At 44.0% G+C, this 24,478-nt stretch overlaps 1 protein-coding gene across 6 annotated transcripts in view; it reads left to right on the top strand.

Moving 5' to 3' along the window:
• cux1b (cut-like homeobox 1b) overlaps positions 1-21,268 on the top strand; it is a 105,097-nt gene extending 83,829 nt beyond the window's left edge. For 2 of the 6 annotated variants that reach the window (XM_061826494.1, XM_061826495.1), the window contains exons 15-23: positions 609-1,400; positions 2,114-2,197; positions 2,603-2,704; positions 2,802-3,349; positions 3,466-3,607; positions 4,228-4,515; positions 6,586-6,774; positions 7,994-8,261; positions 9,021-9,718. In XM_061826494.1, coding sequence (XP_061682478.1) covers positions 609-1,400; positions 2,114-2,197; positions 2,603-2,704; positions 2,802-3,349; positions 3,466-3,607; positions 4,228-4,515; positions 6,586-6,774; positions 7,994-8,261; positions 9,021-9,501 — 2,894 coding nt within the window. In that variant the 3' untranslated portion in view covers positions 9,502-9,718. Of the gene's footprint in view, positions 1-608; positions 1,401-2,113; positions 2,198-2,602; positions 2,705-2,801; positions 3,350-3,465; positions 3,608-4,227; positions 4,516-6,585; positions 6,775-7,993; positions 8,262-9,020; positions 9,719-16,778; positions 16,974-18,209; positions 18,317-18,391; positions 18,509-18,587; positions 18,672-20,035; positions 20,093-20,157; positions 20,239-20,328; positions 20,394-21,000 lie in introns of those variants that run through there. The other 4 variants (XM_061826497.1, XM_061826498.1, XM_061826496.1 and 1 more) reach the window with 2 other exon arrangements.
• The last annotated feature ends 3,210 nt before the right edge of the window (positions 21,269-24,478 follow it).

Here is a 24,478-nt window from a genome sequence, read left to right as displayed (position 1 = left end):
CGATGGATTCTTGTAGTTAAAAGATCAGGAGTGGAGTTGGAGGGGTGCACAATGCTTTTATGTATTTGTTTTGATGAATGTGAAAATTCAGTCTCTTGGAAAAGTTCGACCTTACCTCCGAGTGTGAAGACCTGCACATACTATTTGTATTCTCTTCAGTCAAAAAGACTGTAGACCTTTCCCCCTGGACACATTTAATAAACTAAGGACCCATGACCACATCTGCAATGGGACAATGGAGTGTCGAGGAGCACTGCTGCGGCACGGAGGAGGACATCTGTAGACACCATTTGACCACTTCTGTCCACTGTGCCTCAGAACAAGAAACTGTGACCCTCTGGGCCAAGCTAAGCCGCCTCAGTGGCACAGTGTCAGTTCTTTTGTTTGTCCTGATTCACCCCCCCCCCTCCCCTCCCCTTCCAGGCTGTGACTTACAAGAAAGGTTGAAATCACAAATGCATGGGCATTTTGTCTGGGGGGTTGGCAAAAAAGGAAAACTAATTCAGAAACCACTTCATTAAGTTAATTTTGTGTTTCTTCTCTCTTTTTGGAATCCCTTTTTTGTTGACTCCCCCCATAATGCATGATGTGTTTGACCTTTCTTGTAGGGCCAGCCGGGCGGAAAGGGACAGAAGAATCGACACCCAAGGAGGAAACAAGCGACCCCTCTTCTTCACCCCTGCCACCTCCCTCTCTTTCATCCTCCTCACAGCCTCCCCTATCTCGCACTCACACGGATGCCCTCAACACTGCCACCACCGCCAGCAGCGGGGAAACGCACCCCTTCACTCCAACGGGCATTGGACAGGACTTCTACTCCCCGGTCTTCCCGCTGGTGGGCGGTAAAATGGCTTTGAACTCCCTGATCCAGAGGCAGCTACTGCAGACCTTCTACTCCAAAGCCTTGCAGGAGTCGTCTGGGATCCCCAGCGGGGCACTGCTGTTCACCCCGTTCACTCCAACCCTCAGCTCCATCCCTACCTCCACCCCCGGCTGCGGTTCCGCCGCCATCCCCCTGGCAGCCAGCAGCCCCCAACCGCCCCCGGCCAGCCCGGACATGGTTCCCGTTAACGGGAGCAGCACGGCCGGTAGCGCCCCGTCGCCATCCCCGAGTCACTCTGAGGCCAACACGGGGAGCGTTTTGGACGGGGAGGACATGGACACGGCGGAGATCGCACGGCAGGTGAAAGAGCAGCTGATCAAGCACAACATTGGTCAGCGCGTCTTTGGCCACTACGTGCTGGGACTCTCCCAGGGCTCAGTCAGCGAAATCCTGGCACGACCGAAGCCATGGAACAAACTCACCATCCGAGGCAAGGAGCCCTTCCACAAGATGAGGCAGTTTCTGGCTGATGAGCAGAACATCCTTGCACTGCGCAGCATCCAGGGACGGCAACGAGGTAAACTTGTGTGTTTTGTGGTGTCTGTGTGTGTGTGTGTGTGTGTGTGGTGTGTGTGTGTGTGTGTGTGTTTGTCGAGCATGTGTGTGCGTGTATGTGAACAGCCCAGCACACAGCGATTGATCAGCTTTTCAAAATGGACTAGGCTTTACACTTTTCTTCCTCTCTCCTAACTCCCATCCTGTGCCACATCTGTGTGTCCTGAATGAGTTCTTAGACACATGCACAAACTCATCCCAGGAGCCTCTCGTGGCCATTGAGGTCAATACAGAAACCTTTCAGACATCAATAGCATTGATCGGTGAGAACTAGGAAGAAGGCTGAGATACTGCTAACTGTGGGTAGATTCGATTAGCCTGGGCCCGCTTTTGTTCATGCATCAAGATATTTCTGATGGAAGCTGGTCTTAGTGGTACACAAAAAGTAGCAGTTTAGCTCATTGTCTTGAAGAGTGTTTATTAAGGTAAGGCCTCAGTTGGTAAGCAGGTGTATTGTCGTTATACATCAAATATTGTCTTAGTCTTTTTACTGTAGCCGCTATCAGTGCCCCACACAATGGAGATCAATAAATATCCTTGCTCATGTAATGTGTACCGGATACAAGTATCCCCACATTCCATTCACGTATTAGGGAAGCACATACAGAAGTGTAGCCGTTAGAAATCAATCACACAAGTGCTGTAACAACGTGTGTGGTATATTGTTTTTAACAGAGGGCTCAGGCCAGCCCCAGCTTAGCAGAGTGTTTCAGGATGTTCCGAAGCGGAGAGCCCTCTCCAATACAGCTTCGCACACAGGTCTGTCCCCTTCACGCGCAGATTCTAGCACGTTCTGTCCGTGTGGCATGTTTGTGTAAGGGTGAATTGTATCTGTGTGCGTGTGTGTGTATGTATACAAGTGTGGTTTGTCCACTAATTGGTGGGGCAGCGGATAAAAATGTGCCACGACAGTGGCCACGCAAAGCCAGCATGTTCATTTAGGAGTTTTACTGGTAGTTTGTGTTTGGCTGCGAGGCCCATAGTGTGTTTGCATGTGTGGGCTCCAAAGGAACCGGCGTCTCCGGTTTGGTGATTTGGAATGTTCTTTGTGGTGTGAGAAGGTTAATTATCTGAATTAAATGATCCATTCATTGTTTTATATTCAAATAGTTGGTTTCCCAACATATATTAATTGCTTCCTGTCGGCTTTTTCTTTCCTACCAGGGAACATCACCGCTCGTGTCCGCACTCAAGACACAGGTTCAGATGAGGCCATCAAGTCCATTTTGGAGCAGGCCAAAAGAGAATTGCAAGTGCAGAAAGCCGGTACGTGTAAATCTCTTTTCTTCAGAGGCTTCTGTCGAGTTTGAAAATGTTCCAGTATCCTCTTGACATTATTTCCCCCCCCTAACCCTATCTCCAGATTTGTCGCATGCGCAACCCTCATACGCAGGCCTGAAAGGAGGGGGCGGAAGCGGGATAGGGGGTGGAGGGGGCAGCGGGTCAGACGAGGCCATCCGCTCAATCCTGGAACAGGCTCGCAGAGAGATGGAGGCCCAACAGGCTGCACTGGAACCCATCCTCAAAGCCTCCTCTTCCTCTTCATCCCTAGCATCGCTTTCTCAGAGGGACCTCATGAGCTCACCGCTCACCGCTCCTCTCCCACCTTACAATCCCCTGGCGCTCTCCCTCAAGAAGCCTCCCAGCTCCCTGTTGTCCTCCCCCTCCTCCCCGTCCCCAGTGCTGGACTTCAGCTCTGGCATCAAGAGGGAGGGCAGGTCCTCTTCAGGGATCGACATGTCATCGGACGGCACTCTCAGGCAGGGTCGGACCTCTGAAGGGTCGTTACGCTCTGGGAATGCTGCGGGAGGGGTGGGTTACTGGAGAGAGCAGTGGTGGAGCAACATGAACATGGACACCCGCAGGTCTGCAGTAGGAGATGAGAACCACAACCAGGAAGACTCCAAAGAGGTGCGCCTGTTTTGCACCTTGGCTTTCCCACTCCCCATTTATCCTTTGCTGCTAATAGTTACACTCTATTGACGATGCGTGTCTGACCCACTCCCCTGGTGCGTGGCTTGCTTTAGGGAATACTGAGTGACAGTCTATCTCGAAACAAGCCGTGGAACAAGCTGAACCAGAGGAACCGGGAGCCGTACCTGCGCATGCAGCCGTGGCTCAACGGAGATCAGGGGCAAAATGCACACATCCAGCAAGCTCAGAACCAAGGTACACAAATCCTGCAGCAGCACACATTTATGATTCACACGACCTCTTTACTCAGAAAGCTCTGATTAGAGCTTGCAGCAAGTCGATCCTGTCCATCTGTCAATCACTCAATCGTCCCTCCCTCCCTCGCTCCCTCGCCTGATCTGACCTCGCGTTCTCCCATATCTTCCCGGTAACTCCTCCCACCATCCCCCAATCCACCGTGCTGTGGCAGTGTCAGCCAGCAAGCTGCTGGTTTGTCATGTCATAGACAAGTTAGTGTTGCAGCGCCAGATGGCAGCTCTGTGTGTGCATGCGTGTGCGTGTCTCTGTTTCTCTCTGGGGGTGTAAACAGCAGCTAATGTACACTGACAGCTCCTCATGACTGCTCTCTTCCAGCCTGCTGAGCTGCACAGCAGCACTACACTGGCAGAGACAGGGAGATGAAGGAAGGCGCGGCAAGCCAAAAAAGCATCAAACTATAAACTTAAACACCTTTGACGTTCCTTAAATAGGAATTAAGTCAATTTTAGTATGGCTCAAGTCCCTCCCAAAGCCGAGAATGTGAGGATAAAGCAAGTGTACGAAAAGTCTCTTAACAGGCACGACCTTTGTGTCGTCTTCTGTATCTTCACAAGCAGAAGGTACTCCCAAAACATCGGCGAGCTGCAGCCCCGCTCCAGAGTCGCCTCTCAGTTCAGCCGAAGAGTCTGTCAACGGCCTCGCCGGCGATCTGCTCACGTCGCAGTCGTCAGGTCTCAAGCCCTCCTCCGACGATCCCTCGTGTGGGGACTCTCAGCCCGGAACCCCGCTGCCTCTACCTGGTCACTCGGGTCTGAGCATTCAGGAGATGGTTGCAATGTCTCCTGAGCTCGATACTTACGCTATTACCAAGAAGGTGAAAGAGGTGCTGACGGACAACAACCTCGGTAAGATGTAGAAAGATTATATTCATAATTGCAAGTAGGCTTTACACGATTGGGTTTTTTTGGGGCAGATCACCACCGATCAGTGTAAAAAATAAATAAATAAACAAACAATGAGTATTTAAATGACCTTTTTGTTCACTCTATATAGCTGTGTACGTATTTAAGTGTTCAAAAATACATATTTACAAGAAATAATGTATCTTTGTTCATCTATTTATGTCAACGAAGTATACTGACAGACTAATTATTGGTCTTGTATTAGAAGACAGTAAGTACGTGATGCAATTAATCGATCCACTTTTTGTTCCGTTTTTGTGCCCCCCCCCAATTTTCTTATAATACAGTTGGTGTGATCCAATCGTGTTGTCATCCTCATGATAAAGAGTTTATTTGGTCGCATTTAATTTGACAACATAAAGCCTAATGATTGTAAAAAATGGGATGTGGTGGTATCGGAATACAAAATTTTATTGCAGTAGCAAACTTGTCTTGGTGTCTGATCCGCGTATTACATGATGTCTCTCAGGCATCTTCTCTCTCCCAAGTAGCAGAGGTTTGATTTTATTGCCCGTCAGATATTTACAGTACTACATCAAAGACATGCAAAAACTATAGCTATATAAAAACTAAACTAGCTTTTGGATTCAGATATACAGTGAACAACGGGTACGCGCGGTAAATATCTTTCTCAGAGCCGATCACTGACATCACTGATTGGATCTGCAAATTATGATATCAAAATCGGTCAGCCGTTTAGCAAAAAATGGCAATTATCAGCCGATCCGATCAGGCCGATCAAATCGACAAGGTTCCAGACTGGCTCTAAACGGTTGCATTTTGCTCCTAAAGTTTGAGGCAGTGTTAGTAACTTTTTCATCTATTCGTGTATATGTGATGAGTAAATTTAATTTTTTTTTTATATCAATACCAAATTTTTTTAATGTTATTAATTGGTGTCAGCGGCACGGTGGCACAGCTGGAAAGTGTTGGCCTCACAATTCTGAGGACCCTGGTCCAATCCCAGTCCTCCCTGTGTGAAGTTTACACATCCCAAAAACATTCAACATAAATTGGACCCTCTACGTTGCCCTTAAATGTGATTGTGAGTCTGACTGTTATCTGTCTCTATATGCCCTGTGATTGGCTGGCAACCAGTTAAGCGTGTAGGCTGACTCCTGCCCAATGACTGCTGGGGTAGGCTCCAGCTCTCCCGCGACCCTTGTGAGAATAAGCGGCTAAAAAAATGGATGGATGGATGGATAATTGATGTCAAACTTGCCGACTGACATGAACTCCTAAGCAACTAAAAAGAGACAAACAGAATATAAGGTGTGCCAATTTGTTTGAGAGCTTGTTGGGAGTGGCGCAAATGATCATTATGATTGTCTAATGTGTGAACAGAGGCGGATTTTGGGGTTTTTGCCTTACAGGTTTCACCTAACTCCTGTAACATTGTGCGCCCTAGATTTTCTGCTTATTACATTTCAAGCCAGGAGGCCTTTTCCTACAGTAACCCCTCGCCCATTTGCAGTTTGTAAATTCACATTTATTTTCCCATGTAACCTATCTACAGAAGTATACTGTTAAACTCAGATTTTTTTCCTCTTCCTATAACTCCCTAAAATGTCACGAGGTGCTGCCAGAGCCCATGTTAATATGAAAGCAGTTATTGGTATAAAGGAAATATGTTAGTTATGCATCTTGACTGGCGGATGAAGATCTGTGTGCCTTTGTGTGGAGAAATTTAGCCCGGGTTGTTAGTGTAAGTCATGGAGAGTCTTTGTCCCATATTTTTTTTCCTGGTTTGAAAATCAGATGTGTAAACAATTTGTTTTTCAGATTAATGTTGTAAAATGAATGTTTTTGGATCATCATTGATATTTTTATGGATTAATCTAATGTGTATTTTTTTCCTTTGGGGTTGTGTCAATTACTTCGTCCTTATTTCTTACAGGTGTAACGGGTGAGAACAGAGAGTGTGTTTTTTGTTTTTTTTTAATCCAAATTGTTGATATCTTTTACATCAATTACATCCTTTAACGAAAGCTTCTATTGTTCCTTTCCAACCAGGCCAGCGTCTGTTTGGAGAGACTATTCTGGGTCTGACACAGGGTTCTGTCTCAGACCTGCTGGCCAGGCCCAAACCCTGGCACAAGCTCAGTCTGAAGGGCAGGGAACCTTTTGTCCGCATGCAGCTCTGGCTCCAGGATCCGCACAGTGTGGAGAAACTCATGGACATGAAGCGACTGGAGAAGAAAGGTGTGTATGGTCCACACGGCCGCACTCATGCCACACAATGGAAAAGAACCCTGGTGGTACAGTATGGGCTTGAACATGCATTATGTGATAAATACTTGCAGATGAAAGGCCGTTTGAATCGCACATGCACATCTGCACAGACGATATCCTTTGTGCAGGACAGCCGAGCATGTTGTGCAGATCACAGTCATCTTGGTGTGATGTCAGTAGCAATCAGGACAGCAGGCATCATGTACTGTATTAGATGTGACAGCTAGGGGACCGCCGCGGGCCTGCTTACTCACAGTCATCAGCACTCCTCTTCATCATTGTCATCATCGTAATAATCATCAGTGTATAAACTTGTATTTTTAATCTTTGCTCATATTTTTGTTCGTAGCCTCTTTCACGCAGCCTTGCTTTCTTGTCTGTGCAACTTGTGTGATCGATGGTGAAACCAATAGCCTCACGGTGACACAATTGATGCTGTTTTGTTGGAAGTATGCGTGGATATGACTATAACAAGGTTGAGGCATCTGGAATCAATATTTCGTACACGCAATCCCCCTAAAATTAGTGAATGAATGTCTGAAAAGTACAACCAGCTATAGGGTGTGTTTTTATGTTGCATGTTTGTGGGTCACTCTCCTTTAAGCTTCATTTGGGTTTACTGACCCCAAACTTAAGCTTACCAGGAGCAACAGGCAATTCTCCTGACCCAGAGCAGACCCACAAGGAAAGACACGGACCTCCTCTACAGTAACCATGTTTGGCCCCTCACCTTTGCGCCACCAGCCCGCGAGGTAGCAGCTAGGCTTTTTTTTTTTTTTTTTTTTTTTTTTTTTTCTAGAGCGCTCTAACCTTGCTCTGAGGGCCTCACTGCTGCTGCAGCACTACTAATATTTCTGGAAGCGTGTATTAGGGTGGGCAAAATGTCAAACTAATGTGAAGCTACCGTGAACTGTTCATTTTCAGCCCCTGGTGCCTGACGTAAGCAGCTACAGCAGCTTTTTGTGTGAACTCTGCTTCATTGTTAGACTCTCTGGGAAGTACAATAGCACCCTCTAGTGTCAGTTGAAGGTGCCTGCCAGTACAGTGTGTGTTACCACAGGCGGGGCACACACATTTTGCACTAGTCCAGAGCCCCCAGACGCGAGATGGGGAGAATTTATTACATTACATTACGTGTATTTTCTCCAAATACATCTTTGACCCTGTTGTTTTTTTTTTCTGTGTGTAGCCTACATGAAGAGGAGGCTGAGTTCCTTGAGTGACGGCCATTCTGTGGACAGTGGCCTAGTGGGGCCAGACTACATGCAGGGCTCTCAGAGTCCAGGGCCGCAGCAGCAGCTGAAGAAGCCCAGGGTGGTGCTGGGCCCTGAGGAGAAGGAGGCTCTGAAGAGGGCCTATCAACAGAAACCTTATCCCTCGCCCAAGACCATTGAGGAGCTGGCCTCCCAGCTTAACCTGAAGACCAGTACCGTCATCAACTGGTTCCATAATTACAGGTCAGCCTTGTGACAATATTACATTTCTATTTGTAAAAATGCACTTGGATTAAAATTAGAGATTTCAAGTGTTCATTCATCAGCACCGGCTTTCACGGTCTCGCCTGCACAGTTCTCCAAATGCGCGGCAAGGTTAAGTTTGGTATGGCCCTTATTCGCAAAAGAATTTAAAAGGGCTTCAGGCACCCACACTTGACGCAGATCGGCGACATCCCCTCATCACAACCCCTCCCCCAATGTGCGCCTGATTCAAGTGGTTTGTCAATGGTCTTTGAGGTTTACTGCAAAAGTGACCCAAAACAAAAGCAGATTGAACATTGTATACAGCAGTGCTTTGAGGAACAAGTTTGATTTGTGACCACACTTGTTAGTTAAAACAATCATATCACTATTGAAGTGTAAAAAAAAAACCTAATCTGTTCAAGACTCACACCCCAAAAAACATTATCGTCTTTTGAAATAAGAAAAACAGCACTACTTTATTGCACTTTATAGACCTTCCCTGCCTCTTCGTCTTTTTTCAATTACTCAGCATGTCATCTAGTAGACCCTCACGTTGTCATACAACATGTTACTATACACGCAGGCACGCAATTATACATTCCACTTGGAGAAATATTGACCAATAAGGTGAAAGTAAGGGGGGGCTGAACAATGAACAGTGATTAGCAGGTTAATGCTATCATCTTAAAAGTGAAAGTTGTACGTCATATCACAAATTGAACGTCAGCATGACCTGACTTCCAGCGTCTCTTCCAGGTCACGTATCCGACGAGAACTCTTCATTGAGGAAATCCAGGCAGCTGGAGGGGTCGGGCCCGGCAGCGAGGGTGGCTCCCCCTCCCTCCGTGGGTCTAAGTCAGGAGAAGGGGACAGCTGTGACGGGACCGAGTCCGAGGGAACGGTGGAGGCGCGCCAGGGATTTGGTGCCGTGTCAGAGGACCACAGGGGAGCGTGCAAAGACCACGACATGGAGGCTGAGTCTGAAGCGGGGGGCTCTAATAATTCCCCTTCTCAGATAGACTGCATCCCGCCGGGCTCCAGCTGCGGGACAGGCGGACTGGGGCTCTTCAGCCTCACGGACGCGTCTCCCAGTAGCTCCGCCTCGAGTACTAACATCCCGGCCAGAAACCCCAGGGACAACAATCTGCGCAAGAAGAAAGCGGCCAACCTCAATAACATCATTCACCGGCTGGAGAAGGCTGCCAGCAAAGAGGACCCCTCAGAGTGGGAGTTCTAGCCCCCACCCTAGCCATCCTTCGCCCCTTCTTGTCTCATAACCTCACCACCTCTAACCTTGGACCCCTCCTGCTCTGTTCCGGTTGGAGAGTGGACACAGCCAAAGTCAAGCTCAGCAGCCATTTTTACTATATACTGTAGCTTTCCCGAAAGAGGAAAGAAACAAAGTGTGGTTGGCAAAACCCTTAAAACAGATTTACTGAATACCTAGAAGAACAAAATAAGAGAGCTTAAGTGTCTCTCCTTTTTTTTTTTTTTTTTTTTTTAAAACAAAGTTTTGTTTTTGTACTGAGAAAAGCACTTAGCCGTCCTGCTGGCCTCTGGCCCTGCTGTACCTCCCCCCCCACCCCCCACCTCTCCCATCACCAGCCACTGGTGCACCAAACTGGTTAAGTCCCTAGCTGGGTGTCCGAAACCTGGACTGGGTAAAAGACAGGCGAGGCCTGTTGCAGCAGCTGTCCCAGTGATAGACACTGCTCGATGATAGATAAGAGACAGGAACTCTCTAACAAGAACTCCCTTTTTTTTTTAAAAGGAGATCTTTTTCCGCTCTTCTTCTCACCTCCCAAGTGTCCACAAACCTCCCCTCACTCAGTGAGATGCCTCATTTTTCACACTGTAGAGTGACTGTTACAAACCCTTTGCCTTTTTTCACTCACTTTGTGTGTTTATGTGTGCTCTTTTTTTTTTCTTTGTTTTTTTGTTTTGGTTTGTTTAGGGGTTGTCAGTTTGTACCCGTGTGTGCGTACATGTATGTGTCGTCTCTTCTGAATGACGTCACATTTTTGGTTTTGTATCACACTCCTACGCTCTTAAGAGGGTAACGCGCCTGAGCTGCCATAGTTACTGATGTACGAACTTTGACCTGTTCTGTATCCCCGTTGTCCTATCTCTATCCTGCTGACAGCCATGTGATGGCCAGAAGGATCGCGTAATAATTGCTCACAAACACACGCTCGTCTGGAAAGGAAGGAGAGAAGGAACCCCTTTAGGTCTTTCTTTAAGGAGGAAGGACCTTGTCGTTCTCTCTTTTTTTTTTGTTTTGTTTTGTTTTAAATTCATATTGCAATTTGGTTGCCAATAAGAGATTGCACAGTCTTCTGACTCTAAAGATTAAAAAAAAAAATAGGGACTTTTAGGAAGCATTTTAATTAGTTAAAAAAAAAGCAGACAATAAGATGTTTTTAGGGGTTTTTTTTTTCACTAAAAGCAAATTAGGATGGAAAAATGTTGCATTTCTGAAGAGAGGATGAATTGACGTAGTACTGTAGCTGTTTTTTTTTTTTTTTTAAGGTTGTGCACGTCACGGTTTGACCCAGCACTGGGTGTGTGTGTGTGTGTGTGGTGTGTGTGTGTGTGTGTGTGTGTGTGTGTGTGTGTGTGCGTGTGCGCGGGTTACCACCAGCTAATTTCCTGTTCACAAACACATCATCTTTTTATAGGCCAAATCAGGAAATGTGTGTGTATATGTGTGTGTGATGTGCATTTGTATATTTGCCTGCATGTAAGTCAGGGTCGAGGTCAATTCATTCAGAGTTCAATTTACAAAAAGTTCGGTTATCAAGCATAAATGAGCTTCTGATGATAGGATATATCCCCCCCCTCCCCCCTCGGGCCATGTACAGTACTTTTCAGTTTGAAAGTGAGTTCACTCCAACCCTGGTGTGAGTAGTTGCGCTCTCCTCCAGTCTTTCCTTTGACCAGGGACTGTTTTTTTTTTTTTTGTTTGTTTTTTTTCCACATTCAATTCTACTGTACACACTACAAATTTGAAGGCATATCATCCCCTCCTCCTCGTCCCACACAAGCCCTCAGTGCCTGTCAGCCCACTGCCTCCCCTTTGTGTGTGCGTGTGTACTGTATACGTGTGTGTGTGTTTCCAATGAGTGAGGGGTTCATATTTCTACTTGCACACACTACTCGTGCACAACTGACGCCCTTCTTTTTATGCTGTTTGACACGTTACCATTACATTAATCTCACCATGTAGTTTAATACGATGATTTACTGTAGCTCGGTTTTATTGCTTTTTATTTTTGCATTCATAGTTTTTTGGTTTTTATTCTGCTTATTTATAGGTGCTGTAATTTTTCATTTAATGTCTTATTATTTGAGTTGTCTATTTTGTAAGGGATTGTACTGTTCCAGAGGGCAAATAACATTTTTACTAGACGTTATAGACTGCCGGCAGTATTGGTTAATATTTACAGAGACGTACTAGTTCTCATTTGTTTGTATATTCATGAATTCTAAACGTTGAGTGTCATTTCAATACCTTTTTTGAATAACGCGTTTGCCGCACTTCGCGCCCACCCCTCCAGCTTTATTAACCGTGAAGCTCTTGAATGGCTAGCTCACGAAATTGAAAAAAACATATCAAGATGATTGACGATTGGCTAGCATATCTTTTCAGTTTTTACGCCACAATGTTATCTTTGTGGCCGTTTCTCGGACAAGCTCGACGGAACATTCGTCTTTAGGTAGAAGCCATCCCCCTCCTTCGTCGCCATGAACTTGATGATCAGGCTCAAGTGCATGCTTGTGTTCATATAGGTCAAATGAAATCACCTGAAGAGGAGAGTACATGATGAAAATAGGTCATATCTGCCAAATTGAGATTAGACAAGTTGTACCAGCTAGCGTGTGTGCCAGGCCACACAAGACGAGCCAGCCTATGATTATGCAGAATTGTAATCTATAGCAGTCCGTATAGCAAAGCACTTATTAGGACAGGGTCTGCAAAACACTACACCAGAGTTACCGTCCCAGGTTGCTGGGAAGCTGATGCCTTTTTTTTTTTTTTTTTTTTTAAATTGCAAAAGTGGTTGAGAACCAAGCACAGACTCGAACACTAATACGGAAACAAAAACGTCAGCTCTTTTTCTACATGATAAAGTGTGTCCTTACACGTAACCGCATGTGACAGAACGGGAACACAGCCAGTGTAGATATAATTAGTAAGCACCTGATTTGGTTTCTAGCCAGAATCTGTTTCCTCAATCTCCCCGTTCCCTTTAACACACATACATAGACACAGCATTGTTGGTGCCCTTCTGGTAAACAAAGAAAAGCCAGAAAAGTTAACAGAAGCAGTTGACAAAAAAACGGAATTGCCCAAATGCGTATTGGCGAGCCACAAAATTTGCAGGTGAACACAGGAGACAAAACTGGGTTTGTTTGCCAAGTCACATCCGCTCTGATACGAAATTGCAGCATACAAAGGTGAGACCACAATTTAAAAAAAAAAAAAAAAAAAAATGGAGCTGCTTTGTTATGCCTGTTATTTCAGTTTTTCTCTTTAACAGAAGGGCACCAACAATTTTGCCCGCGTGTGTGAATCCGTGGACGCTATATGGACAAACTATTGGGATAATTTCAGGTGGAGAATAGAAAAAAATTACTTTTCTCAACAATTTCATAACGCTCATAGATGGTATTGCTAACCAAAACAGCAACACCACAAGTAAATCTACCTGATGACTTTTTGTGGATTATTCATATAGTTGTGCTTAATAGAATTGAAATACTTTATGTGAAGATGGCGTCTTAAATGAAAATTAAGTGTCCCAATAGATCAGTCAGTTACATTCCATACCCACCCGGCGACTGGTAACGATAATATAAGCATCTTTTTTTTATATCGTTTAAGCCAGTGAGTCTGTTTTACGCTTCGTAGCTCAAAACTAGTATTAAATAGTTAAATCCAAAATAAGTTTTATGGCTAAAAAGTGTATTAAATACTATTGTAAGCCACTAACATTTTAAACAGTTTGAGCATTAACACTGTGCTTCATTGTAAAAAAAAAAATAAAAACATATACTTAAATGATTGGATATTGCACATGAAAGTTTAAAAAAAACGTACCTCGACGTTCAAAAACATACTGTTGCAAAATGCTCACTGCAAATGTGCTTAAAAGTTAGTAACAACTACACTGAACTGTACCAAACGAATGTACGGTAATATTTAAAAAAAAAAAAAAGTTTTTGTTCTTTTATAAGCACACTTGGAACATTTCATTGAGTGATTCTTTTAGTTCTCCATTCTGCTTAATCGAAGTGCCGAAGAGGACACAAAAAATGAAAATAAAAAACCATTCTTTTTGGGTAGCACCAGTGGGAGACTGTGTACCACAAATTGTACACATTTCACTCTTTTAAAATCACTGGAACGGACCTTAAAATGCCCCTCCCTAAAGTACACTCAGAACACTCCCCCTAAAACGCTTAAAATGTATAGACAGTATTGTAATAATGTACATTAAAAAAAAGTGTTAATCCCTACCATTGACAGCTGTCAAATTCAAATATCCACGTTAAACTGGAGGACTGGCAGTAAATGAGATTTAAGATTGAAAATATTGATCTCTCTCACACACTCTAATCAAAATGTTTTTAGCATGCCATACTTTTGTAAATGTATTTGGGGAAAAAAAATATTGTAGCTCCGTATTGTTTAAAAGAAATAAATACGGGCCTCTTCTTCAATGGGCTCCTCCATCCATTTGCGATTACACCCCCCCCTCCCCGATACTATTTATGCATATTTAATAGAATAATTGTTAGTCATTTTTGAAAATAGTTGGAAAATGATGAAAAAAATGCAACAAATTCAATAAAGAAAAAAAGTCCTCGGCTCCATGGTGACTGAAGATACGGGTTCAAATCTGGGCCCAGCTTATCTGGAGTCTGCATGTTCTCCCCGCACCTTGTGTGAGTTTTCTCTACGTACTCCCACATCCCAAAGACATGCAGACTAGGTTAATTGAAGACCTCAAATTGCCCGTAGGTGTGGATGTGAGTGTGAGTGGTCGTTTGTTTCTTTGTGCCTTGTGATTGGCTGGCAACCAGTTCAGGGTGTACCCCGCCCCCAGCAGTACAGGAAATGAGGAAGAGTCCCATTGCCTCAATATAACCTTAACCAAAACAAAACAAAAACAATAGCAAGCACAGTGCTTTTTGTTGATATTGTCACAATATGTTAAAAATGACTTGCATAATTTTGGTAAGAATTTGTAACAGATGGAAAAAAAACATGTTTCGGGAAATTTTATTTGCCACATCTCACTATTTTTGTCCATATAGTCAAGCCTGGTCAAATGCACTGCATTGAAATCAAGACATTCCGATTTTTTATTTTTTTTATTTTTTATTTTTTTTTTAAATAGGCAAAGAAAAACAACTCTGTGTTCTCATGGACGCCCGGTGTGAAACATTCGTGTCCCCTCAGAGCGCCTTGGGCCTCCAACCACACAGCACGTTTCGTAGCCCCACCGTAACCTTTATACTAAGCACTTATCCTCGTCGTATATCTTCCCCATCCGGAAAAAAAAAAAAACCCAACATGATTTCATCAGATTTGTGCCTTTAACTGCCAAGCAGGGCACCAAAACGTGATGTTGTCGGATGTGTGCGTCTAGACCGTGTCGTCTCTGATCTGCGTCGATGACCCCGCCCCCCCACTCGTATTTCTCTCCTGGTGAGGGTTGCTGGAAGGAGACAAATGAGCTTGTGTTTTCTTAACGACTGACCCATTTGGGGTGTTATCAGACGGTTGCTTTCCCCACCCCATCCCCCCCATTTGACGTTGTACATACCTAACAAGCAGAATGAAGGAGGATGCGTGGCGAAAAACAGCAGACGCTGTAATAACACTGAATTTATTCATAGGGCATTTGTTTTCATTTTTTTTGGGGGGGAGGGGGTGTCTTTTCCTTCTGTTCCCGTGTCAGGTTTTGCTGTGACGTCACTGCAGGTATTGAGATGATGCGTGCCAACTATTTGAAGAGGAAGAATAAAAAAAATTGTAAATACGAGTCGGCGGTCAAGTAGCGACGGAGTCACTTAGTGTCACAGTGTGCTTTTGTTTGGAAAGGCAGGACAAGAGAAGGGACGATTCAGGACTTTTTTCCATGATCCACAGATATTTTTCTACAAATTTAAAGATCCAGATGATTCTATACACTGTTGAATAACATTGTAAAGGTGTAACAGATGCTGTATATCATATCATTTTCTCTGAAGTCGTAAAGCTTTACTGTATGATCTGTTTTGAAGTAGTGGTTATTCTTTTTTTTTTTTTTAAATATTATTGTGATGGAAGCCTGGACAGCAGCACTGGTCACCCTATTCAGGAACACTTAAAAAAAAAAGGAAAAAAAAGAAGAAGAAAAAAAGAAAGAAAAACCTCAAGATGTTTTTTGTAATAATATTAATACTTTTAGAATATATCTTATGAAGTGGGTTTTTTGTAAGGAATCACTTTTCCCCCCCTGACGCAGCAGTGCTGTTCGCATAGCACACTCGGTAGTCGATACACACCTAAATACAGCACAAATACACTCATCCTCTTCACTTTGCTCGTGTACGTTTCCTTTTCATTTTTTGTTGCGTCATTTCCTTGCTCCGTTTCCAAGCTCAACATTTCAATGTAACAACAAAAAAAAGAGGAAGCAAAAAGCCAAATAGTGATGTAGTCGTCCACCTTTGTTTGCTTACCTTCTCACCTCCCCTCATCCACCCCCGCCCCCTCCACATTGTAGACGTGACAACCAAATGACCTGGGGAGCGAACTTCAAGCCCTCCCCCACAACTTTGGAAAGCTTTTAAGAGTGCTTGTTAAAGCTTTATGTTATCTTTTTTTTTTATATACCCTGTCATCAACAACGTGGAAGTAATAATGCTTTCCCCACTACTTAGTTCGAAGAGTGTGTGTGCTGTGCATGACTGTAAAAGGGACGGTTCACGCCCCCCCCTCCCATCTCTCAGCACTTCTGTCACTCCCGAGATGCTCTTTTCCTCTTTATTTGTTTCCATTTTTTTCCTTATGTATCATTGCTTTCTTTATCTCTTTCTACTTACTAAACGTATCATGTTGTTTGTTCTCAGCACTGTAAGACAGTACCCCCCCCCCGTTCTACAACATTGAAAAGCAATATCACTGTATGAAATGTTCACAATGTATTTGTTATGATTGACATTTGATTCATTCATCATTATTATTATTCACATGCACCCTAGGTGTGATAATTGAAGTAAATCTCTTTTATACAAATACGAAAAGTGTGCCGGGGGAGTTTGTTGTTCACGTGTTCTCAGAGAGAAAAAAGAAAAGTTACTTTTAAAGATGTTGGACTGTTAATGTCTTTGACAGCCCACCCACAGGTGAGTGAGTGCCTTCTATAGCTTACAAGACAAATGACAAATCCAAATGGTTGATGTGGAAAAATTTTTTTTTTTTTTTTTTTTCCTTCTTCTTCTCCTCTGTTACCCCGAAAGGTCGTTATGGAGAGCTGCAGGGGGAGTTTGCAGCAGCGGTGCGCGTCAGCGCTGAACAGAAGGAGCTCATCCTAAGGCTGGAGCGTGACCTGAGCACCATCCAGGCCATGTCCTCCCTGCCCCGACCCGGCGCAGACGGCGCCGAAGTCATCAACATCCCTGACCCCATCAAAGAGGCCACCGCCATGTTTCCTGGTACATCTGTCTGTATTCATGGTAGTTCCTAGCGTTGCACCAGCCACATTATTAGGTACACCTCTTCAATCTAATGAGATTTAAATAAGAAACTAGATCAAATGAGAAAAAACTCACATTGGCCAATCATATTTATCTCGGATTGGTCAAGCACCAGAATTTTCCACGAATTCGTGGAATTCCGAGTTTTTTCATCTGAAAATCTCATTGTTGTGAAACGTGTAGATTTTTTGGGGGAAAATTGGGAGGGGGAATGGGTGGGGGGGCTTGACGCGGGGCGAGGCTGTGATCAAGACCGGCCGCCAGCATCTATCGGCAACGCTCGTCGTGAAATTAGTCACAGCTGTGATAGTGGAAAACGGCATTGCTAAATTTTTGCATTAAATTTGGTGTTTAGAATAACGACAACATTCCGATTTCCGGCAGCATTTTGGGGGTATTTCGTCGGTATTTTCACTCTGATGTTAACATTTCATAGAGAAGCATTCAGTTTACTACGGCATAGTTATAGACATACCTACGCATATGTTATCGAGCGGTCTGCACGTTCTCCAGTATGTAGTATAGATGAAGATCGTGCCAGGGAAGCTGATAAAAACCACGGGGTAAAAAACTGTTTGTGATGAGCATGACTTGAAAAAAGTGTAACCGTACAGATAGGAACGAAAACGATATCATGTCGAACCGAACACGTACAAAAAGTGGACGTTCCCAGCAAAGTGCTGTGTACTGATCCAGAGCATATCCAAACCTGGAAACGCAAAGGTAAATTGGATGTAAATTTCTCAAAAATTATATAATTGACAACTGTTAATACAGTTAGGCCTATTTGTAGCAGTGGCCCTGTAGATTACGCATTTTATCGCTCACTTTTATATTTCATGATCTCTCTCTCTCATATTTTCATCAGTCTACATTTTTAAGTCTGAAGTTTGGCAAAATTATTTTGGTTGTTTGGACTCATATTTTAAGTTTTCAAAATATTATGATTGCCCTGTATTTACACTGTTAGAAGTAACCACCATTTGACAATATAACAACACTCCTGTTTGGACCCCCCCCCTCAAGGCAGGCATTTTCAGTGTTTTTCCAAATTGGTCATTCTCATCCCTTTAAATGCACAAACATTTGACAGTAAATTGGTATTAAATTTAGTTCCAAATACAATTATTTACAAGACAAAGTTAATAGCTGTGTCTATCTGACGTGATTTAAAAGCTAATGTCGTGTTGTCAGATTCCGGCGTCCATGGCGAGCTTCCTCAAGGTCAGATGGATTCTCTGCTATCCATCATCTCCAGCCAAAGGGAGAGGTTCCGCTGCCGCAACCAGGAGTTGGAAGCCGTGAGTCACCATCTGCTGCGCGCTCACCTCACTCACCTCGCGCACGATCCGTGACCTCCGTTCGTTGTGCTGCAGGAGAATCGCTCCGTGCAACAGACCATGCAGGCGCTGCAGAACGAGCTGGACAGCCTGCGTGCCGACAACATCAAACTTTATGAGAAGATCAAGTTCCTGCAGAGCTATGCTGGCAGAGTATGACGCTCTCTTGTTTTTTTATATCTGGCTGTGAGAGGTTCTTGTTTGGAACCGAATCCTTATGCCTGTGCCGCAGGCCGGAAGCAGTGACGACACGGTGATGCGTTACTCCTCGCAGTACGAGGAGAGGCTAGACCCGTTCACTTCCTTCAGCAAGAAGGTACAAAACATACATGCGACTCTTCGACATGTCTCTTTCAACTGTGAGTGTCTTCCAGGAGCGTGTTTATGAGGTCCCGCAGTAATGTTGGACGAGAAGCCCTGACTCGCTGTCCACTCGAAATCATCCCAGAGGGGTTCTATCGAGTTGATGCCGGGACTCAGGCTCATCCATCCTTTCAGTTTCCTACTTTGTGACGATAGTTCCTTAGATGGCCCCTTCCTGTTCCAACATGGCCCCGCATCAGTGTACAAATCACAATGTGATGTAGATAGACTTGGTTGGTTTCCACAGAGTCCTGACTTCAACTCTATCAAAAACCCTTGGATGAATTACAGCAGAGATTGAGAGCCATCTTTCTCCTCCAACATCAGCATGTAACCTCACAAATGCACTTCTGGAACTGGTCATGAATTCCCATGAACACACCTTGTGGAAATCCTTTCCATCAGAGTTTAAGATGTTGTTATAATTGCAACGAGTGGACTGTCTTATTAAAGGTCAAGTGTCATCCCTATAAACATTCGAAAATAGATAGTGAAATAAAAAATACATATAATATTATTCACTTCAATGTCTACACGAAATAATAAATGTGAATGGAGAGCGCGTCATCCATGCGCAAAGTCGCGGAAGTGTCACTCAACAATATCCAAGTGGTCGCCATATTCGCTGCGTCCTCTTTCCGTGACGTCACCCGGACATTCGCAATTGAAAACACGGGGTGCACCCTAACTATGGGAGATGAACACGCCCCTTCTGACACAAAAGCTCGTTTTGAAGAAGAGAACATCACACAACCGAGTGAAGTTACCGGGGCAATATTCAGAGGATATGCGATCAGGGCCAAACTGCCTCCCCGTCCAATCCACTTGCGGCCAGCGGTGGCTCAGCCAGCCCGGCCTTGTCGACAAGGCTGAGAAGGCCGAGCCAGCTGCCGGCCTTGTCGGCCGGGGTGGCTCATTTTCGCCATTTCACGGTCCCGCCATGCACATCACTTCCTGCTTCTTCTTGAAAACAAATCCCTCGAGAGTACTTTCGTGGCGGGAGTTACAAAAAGCTTTATACATCAAAATCATGTTTTATGGTGAAAACGTTTTTTTCATTAATAACGTATTAAAAATCATGCATTTTATGACAGTGGCCCTTTAAACTCTATGGATAAAGATCACTTCCTGTAAATTCACATCTGATTCCATCCATCCATTTTCTTCGGCTTATGCAAGTTTGGGTTGCAGGTAAAGCACGGAAGCCCAGACTTCCTTCTCTCATCGCGTCCCGAAGCTCCTTTTTTTTGTTTTTTGTTTTATTGTGTTCCTTTTCAAGTGATGTGTTCACATGTCTGCTGTGATTTCTGTGGACAGGAGCGTCAGCGTCGTTACTTGAGCCTCAGCCCTTGGGATAAAGCAACCCTCAGCCTGGTACGATCTCTTTCAAGCACGTGCACACACACGTGAAGCCAACTTAGTTTTCTGGTGTTCCTCAGGGTCGCGTGATCCTCTCCAATAAAATGGCGCGGACCGTGGCCTTCTTCTACACCCTCCTCCTGCACTGTCTGGTCTTCTTGGTGCGTCTGAGGGGAACTTTGTCCTCTCTGTTAAAAACTAATAGGTGAACGAATATGAAAACTTCTAACCTGTATTTGACTTTGTAACAGGTGTTGTACAAGACCGCGTGGAGCGAAAGCATTGGCAGAGACTGCTCGGCTTTCTGTGCTAAAAAGTGAGTCCAGACGCCAATGTGTGCACTTTTAGATACATTTTAATCGTTTTGATTTGCTGATATACTTTTAATGTATAAGTATATACTGGATATAATATTATTTTGTCGGCACGGTGGCTCAGCTGGAAAGAGCATTGGCCTCACAGTTCTAAGGACCAGGGTTCAGATCACGGCCCACCCTGTGTGGAGTTTGCACGTTCTCCCCGTGACTGCGTGGGTTTTCTCCGGGCACTCCGGTTTCCTCCCACATCCCCAAAACATGCATCATTAATTGGAGACACTAAATTGACCATAGGTGTGATTGTGAGTGTGACTGTTGTCTCTCTCCATGTACCCTTCGATTGGCCGGCAACCAGTTCAGGGTGTACCCCGGCTCCTGCCCGTTGACAGCTGGGATAGGCTCCAGAACTCCCCCCGACCCTTGTGAGGATAAGCGGCTAAGAAAATGGATGGATGGATATTATTTTAGATTTGTTGACATACGTGAACTTTTTGTTGTTGTACTGGTATCCTTTTTAGATTTTGACAAGACTCCTAAAATGTATTTTTTGCATTCTTTTGTTCTTGTTCACATGGACTAAATGTCACGTTTGTCTGTACTTCTCAGGTACTCGGACCACTTGCATCGCTTTCATGAGAACGACGAAAACCTCTAAGGTTGCCGGTGATGTGCTTTGGCTGTCGCAGTTAGCTGGCGCCTCCACTATGGGGCAGTGTAGCTTTGCATTTTCTTTTTTTCTTCCTTACTTTTCCGGATTATTCAATTGCAGTTTATAGAAAGCAATCAAACAGATAATTATGGGCATAGTTATAATAGTTCATGTGTTTTTTTTTTTTTTTTTGTTTTGTTTTGGTGTCATTTAAGGAGATTTAATCCACCAAAGTGACAACAATAAGCCCTTGTCAGCTTTCAATCTCCAAATAAATCAATGAAGAAACTGTATACTAATCATAAAGTAAAACTGTGTTGTAGTAAATCAGAATTGCCAAATCGGGGTCACAAATTTTATTGGATTAGTGTACTAGTAAGTCAGTTCATCTATGCCAAGTGAGCATAAATCTCCTTGGTTGCTATTGCCACTTAAAAATCAATGATGAACCCACACAAGGTTGATTTGTAGATGAATAAAACGACGGAATCATTTGATTTTCAGATAAAGAGCATATGCATGAAATTTACTGCAACTTATCTGTATTGCACATTTATTACTAATAAAGGCTCTGCAGCAAGTTCTGGTCTTGTGAAACATTAATGCTATTTATGATATACTTGCTCTTATGCCAGCGATGCCGCAACTTTCACAAATAGGGTAGCGCACAATATATTCATAACACTTTTTTTCGCAAAGGGAATTAAGGAAATTGTAGTAACAGCCATAAAAAAAGAAAACATTTCTAGATGTACAGGCTCTTTTTAGTACTATGTGATAATTTTGAAAACGGCCACATGCCAGTTATAAAAGGGCGTGCACACTTGTGCAACCACATGTTAGTGGTTTTTAATGTAATCTCGAAAAGATTTTTGGGAAAGATATTGAAATGGTTTATTTTTGGCCTTTTTTTTTTATCACAAAAAACTGACATTTTAACAGGGGTGTGTAAACTTTTCATAGCCGCTCTCTTTGTATGCAGCCAATTAAAATGCGTATTTGACATTATGTCTTAATTAAGTACAGATTTTTGAATGAGAACCTCTGGCAAGGCACCACCGTTAGCAAAAAGTCATTCGCCCTGCACCCAAGCATGATATTGATCATTGAACTCTTTACTATGTTGTGTTTTTTTTTCCCCCTTTCTTCCTTTTAGTACAATGGACCTTTTAACCCGACTGTTCTCCCCTTATCACGCCCCCACCGCTCCCCCTCGCATCCTTCGACTTTGCGGCCTAATGGCTTCACGTTATTTTTCAGCGCGGCGGAGGGTCGCCTCTTCTTGACGACAACTGCTGTGTCATGTTTCTTTGCGCTTATGTCATCATGCGGTGGGGAAGCGGACGCGGAACAATGGATTCGTCCACTCGTCTCTTGGTCTAAAGTTTCATTTGTCCAATTCTGTTTTTATTATGAATATGAATTATTTAGTGGCTTTGACATCCATGCGTCTCTCTCTCTCTCACATTCTCTGTGCCACACAGTCCCGTAAAAAATTTTATTTTATTTTCATTCACAACACAAGTTGTGTTTTTAAAATGAGACCTTTTGTCATAAATTGTGTTGTGATTTTGGGTTTTACTTATGCCGGATTTTTAACAAAGTAAAATACAGTACATAATTTCAAATTATTTTCTAATACATATATTTTCTCATTTATTTTTAATTAATTTTTGTTTTGTGGGGTTTGTTTGTTTTTATTTAGCCTTTCAATATTTCTATTTATTGCATTTTATTGTTTCTTTGTATTTTAATACCTCCCCTTACTCCAATTTCTTTTTGTTTTATTATACTTGTATTGTCTTTATTTGTATTTTACCTTGCAGTTTTTTTTCCCTTTCCACTGACACTTCCAGAGTGTTGGAGAAATGATGCATTTTCTCCTTGTGATTTGCGCTTTCTTTTGGCAGGCAACCCCCCCGCCCCCAAAAGGAGCCATTATGCTAAGTTGCAGTAAAATCCCCATTCATTCAGTTATTCATTCATTCATTTTTTTCTTTGTGTGGCTGAGAAGCTCAGCCCAAGACGAGCTGAGGACTGTTGCATGGATACACACAGTGTGTGGGAGGGGGTTAGGGGGAGGGGGGTCCGCACAGGCAAATATATGTGTTCATTCATTTGATTCCGCCCAGTTCTCTCACAGTACCTTCAGCTTCCGAACTATCCCTTCTCTTCTCTTCTTCCACAGTTCTTTCTTTCCTCCCACAGCAAACGCCCCCTCCCCTCCTCCCTGTGGGTGTTGCCATGGAAACAGTGCTCCTTTGTCAGGTGGGTCAGTGTTGTTGCTCGGTGATTTGTTCAGACATGGCATCTCGTTGAATCACTCGGTCACGTGCTTCCGGGATCAGCCGCCGCCTCCCTTCCACCCCTCATGCCGCCACCCCAACCCGCAGTGGGAATTTGAAGCGGGTTATTCATCCCCCAGACTCACGACCCGCAAAACAAGTGTCTCTTTATTGCGAAATCCTTACTTGTACCCGAAATTATGGCGCAGCGAGGGTTTTACGTGCAAGTAAGACGTTACGTTGGCCTCCTGCAAGGGAGAAAAATGACGCTTCACTGTTATGTGGTTGCACTTTGAATTATTACATCCCAATTCAGGACACGTTGATCACGTGTAATGTTTTTCTTATGACGTGCTGCGCTTGTTGTGTACAGTGTTGCCGACGTGTGCTTCTGTAGTATTTTGGGCTGAGCGCCAGTGCAATTAATGTGACGTCATTGCGTAGAGAGAGAAATAACAAAACATAACAATAAGATACCTGAAGCTCAACACTGTGACGCTAACGTATAACCATGCGAAATTCAATTTTGGGACTCCAAACACCATGCGACCCCTGAAGACAACTTTGGACAAAGCTTAGCGCCGTGACCCCTAACATAACAAGGCACCCAAAGGTCAATGCCAGGAGCCCTACCATGACACTCGGGCACTTGAACATCAACGCCGCTAATGTGTGGTGAAAGTTACTACAGACAAAACTTGACAAAAACTTGTCAGGTTTGGTGTTGCCCCTGCCAGTATATGTTAAAAAAATAAAAAATAAATCAAACAATCCAGTGGGACACTGCAGCGAGGAGGATAAATGGAGTGATGTCGTAAATATTTGTACAAAGATCGCAAGATTGCCACTTCCAAGCTGACATACTTGGAATCAAAGCTCCATCATCGTGGCTTCTGGAAGTCATTTTCTCACAATTGTTTGGTTGTGTTGTCTCGAGGAACTGCACGGACTCTTTTTCTCGTTCCCAGATGCGCACAAATTGCTCCGGACGCATCAGTGTGGCAGGTTTCCTGGCTTCTGAGGGCGACTTTGCCTCGAAAGGCCCCTGACGCTTTTACGGCGACACGGTTGCCGAGAGGCCGTTTACGCTCGTCGGCCACTTTGGATGCTTTCACAGGAACTCAAAAGCTTATAACAACGCCACCCGTTT

Source organism: Syngnathoides biaculeatus, chromosome 8 (genome assembly GCF_019802595.1).
Source record: "Syngnathoides biaculeatus isolate LvHL_M chromosome 8, ASM1980259v1, whole genome shotgun sequence".
Classification (NCBI taxonomy): Eukaryota; Metazoa; Chordata; class Actinopteri; order Syngnathiformes; family Syngnathidae; genus Syngnathoides; species Syngnathoides biaculeatus.
Note: the sequence above shows the minus strand (reverse complement) of the source record. Positions and strands in the feature narration are given on the sequence as shown.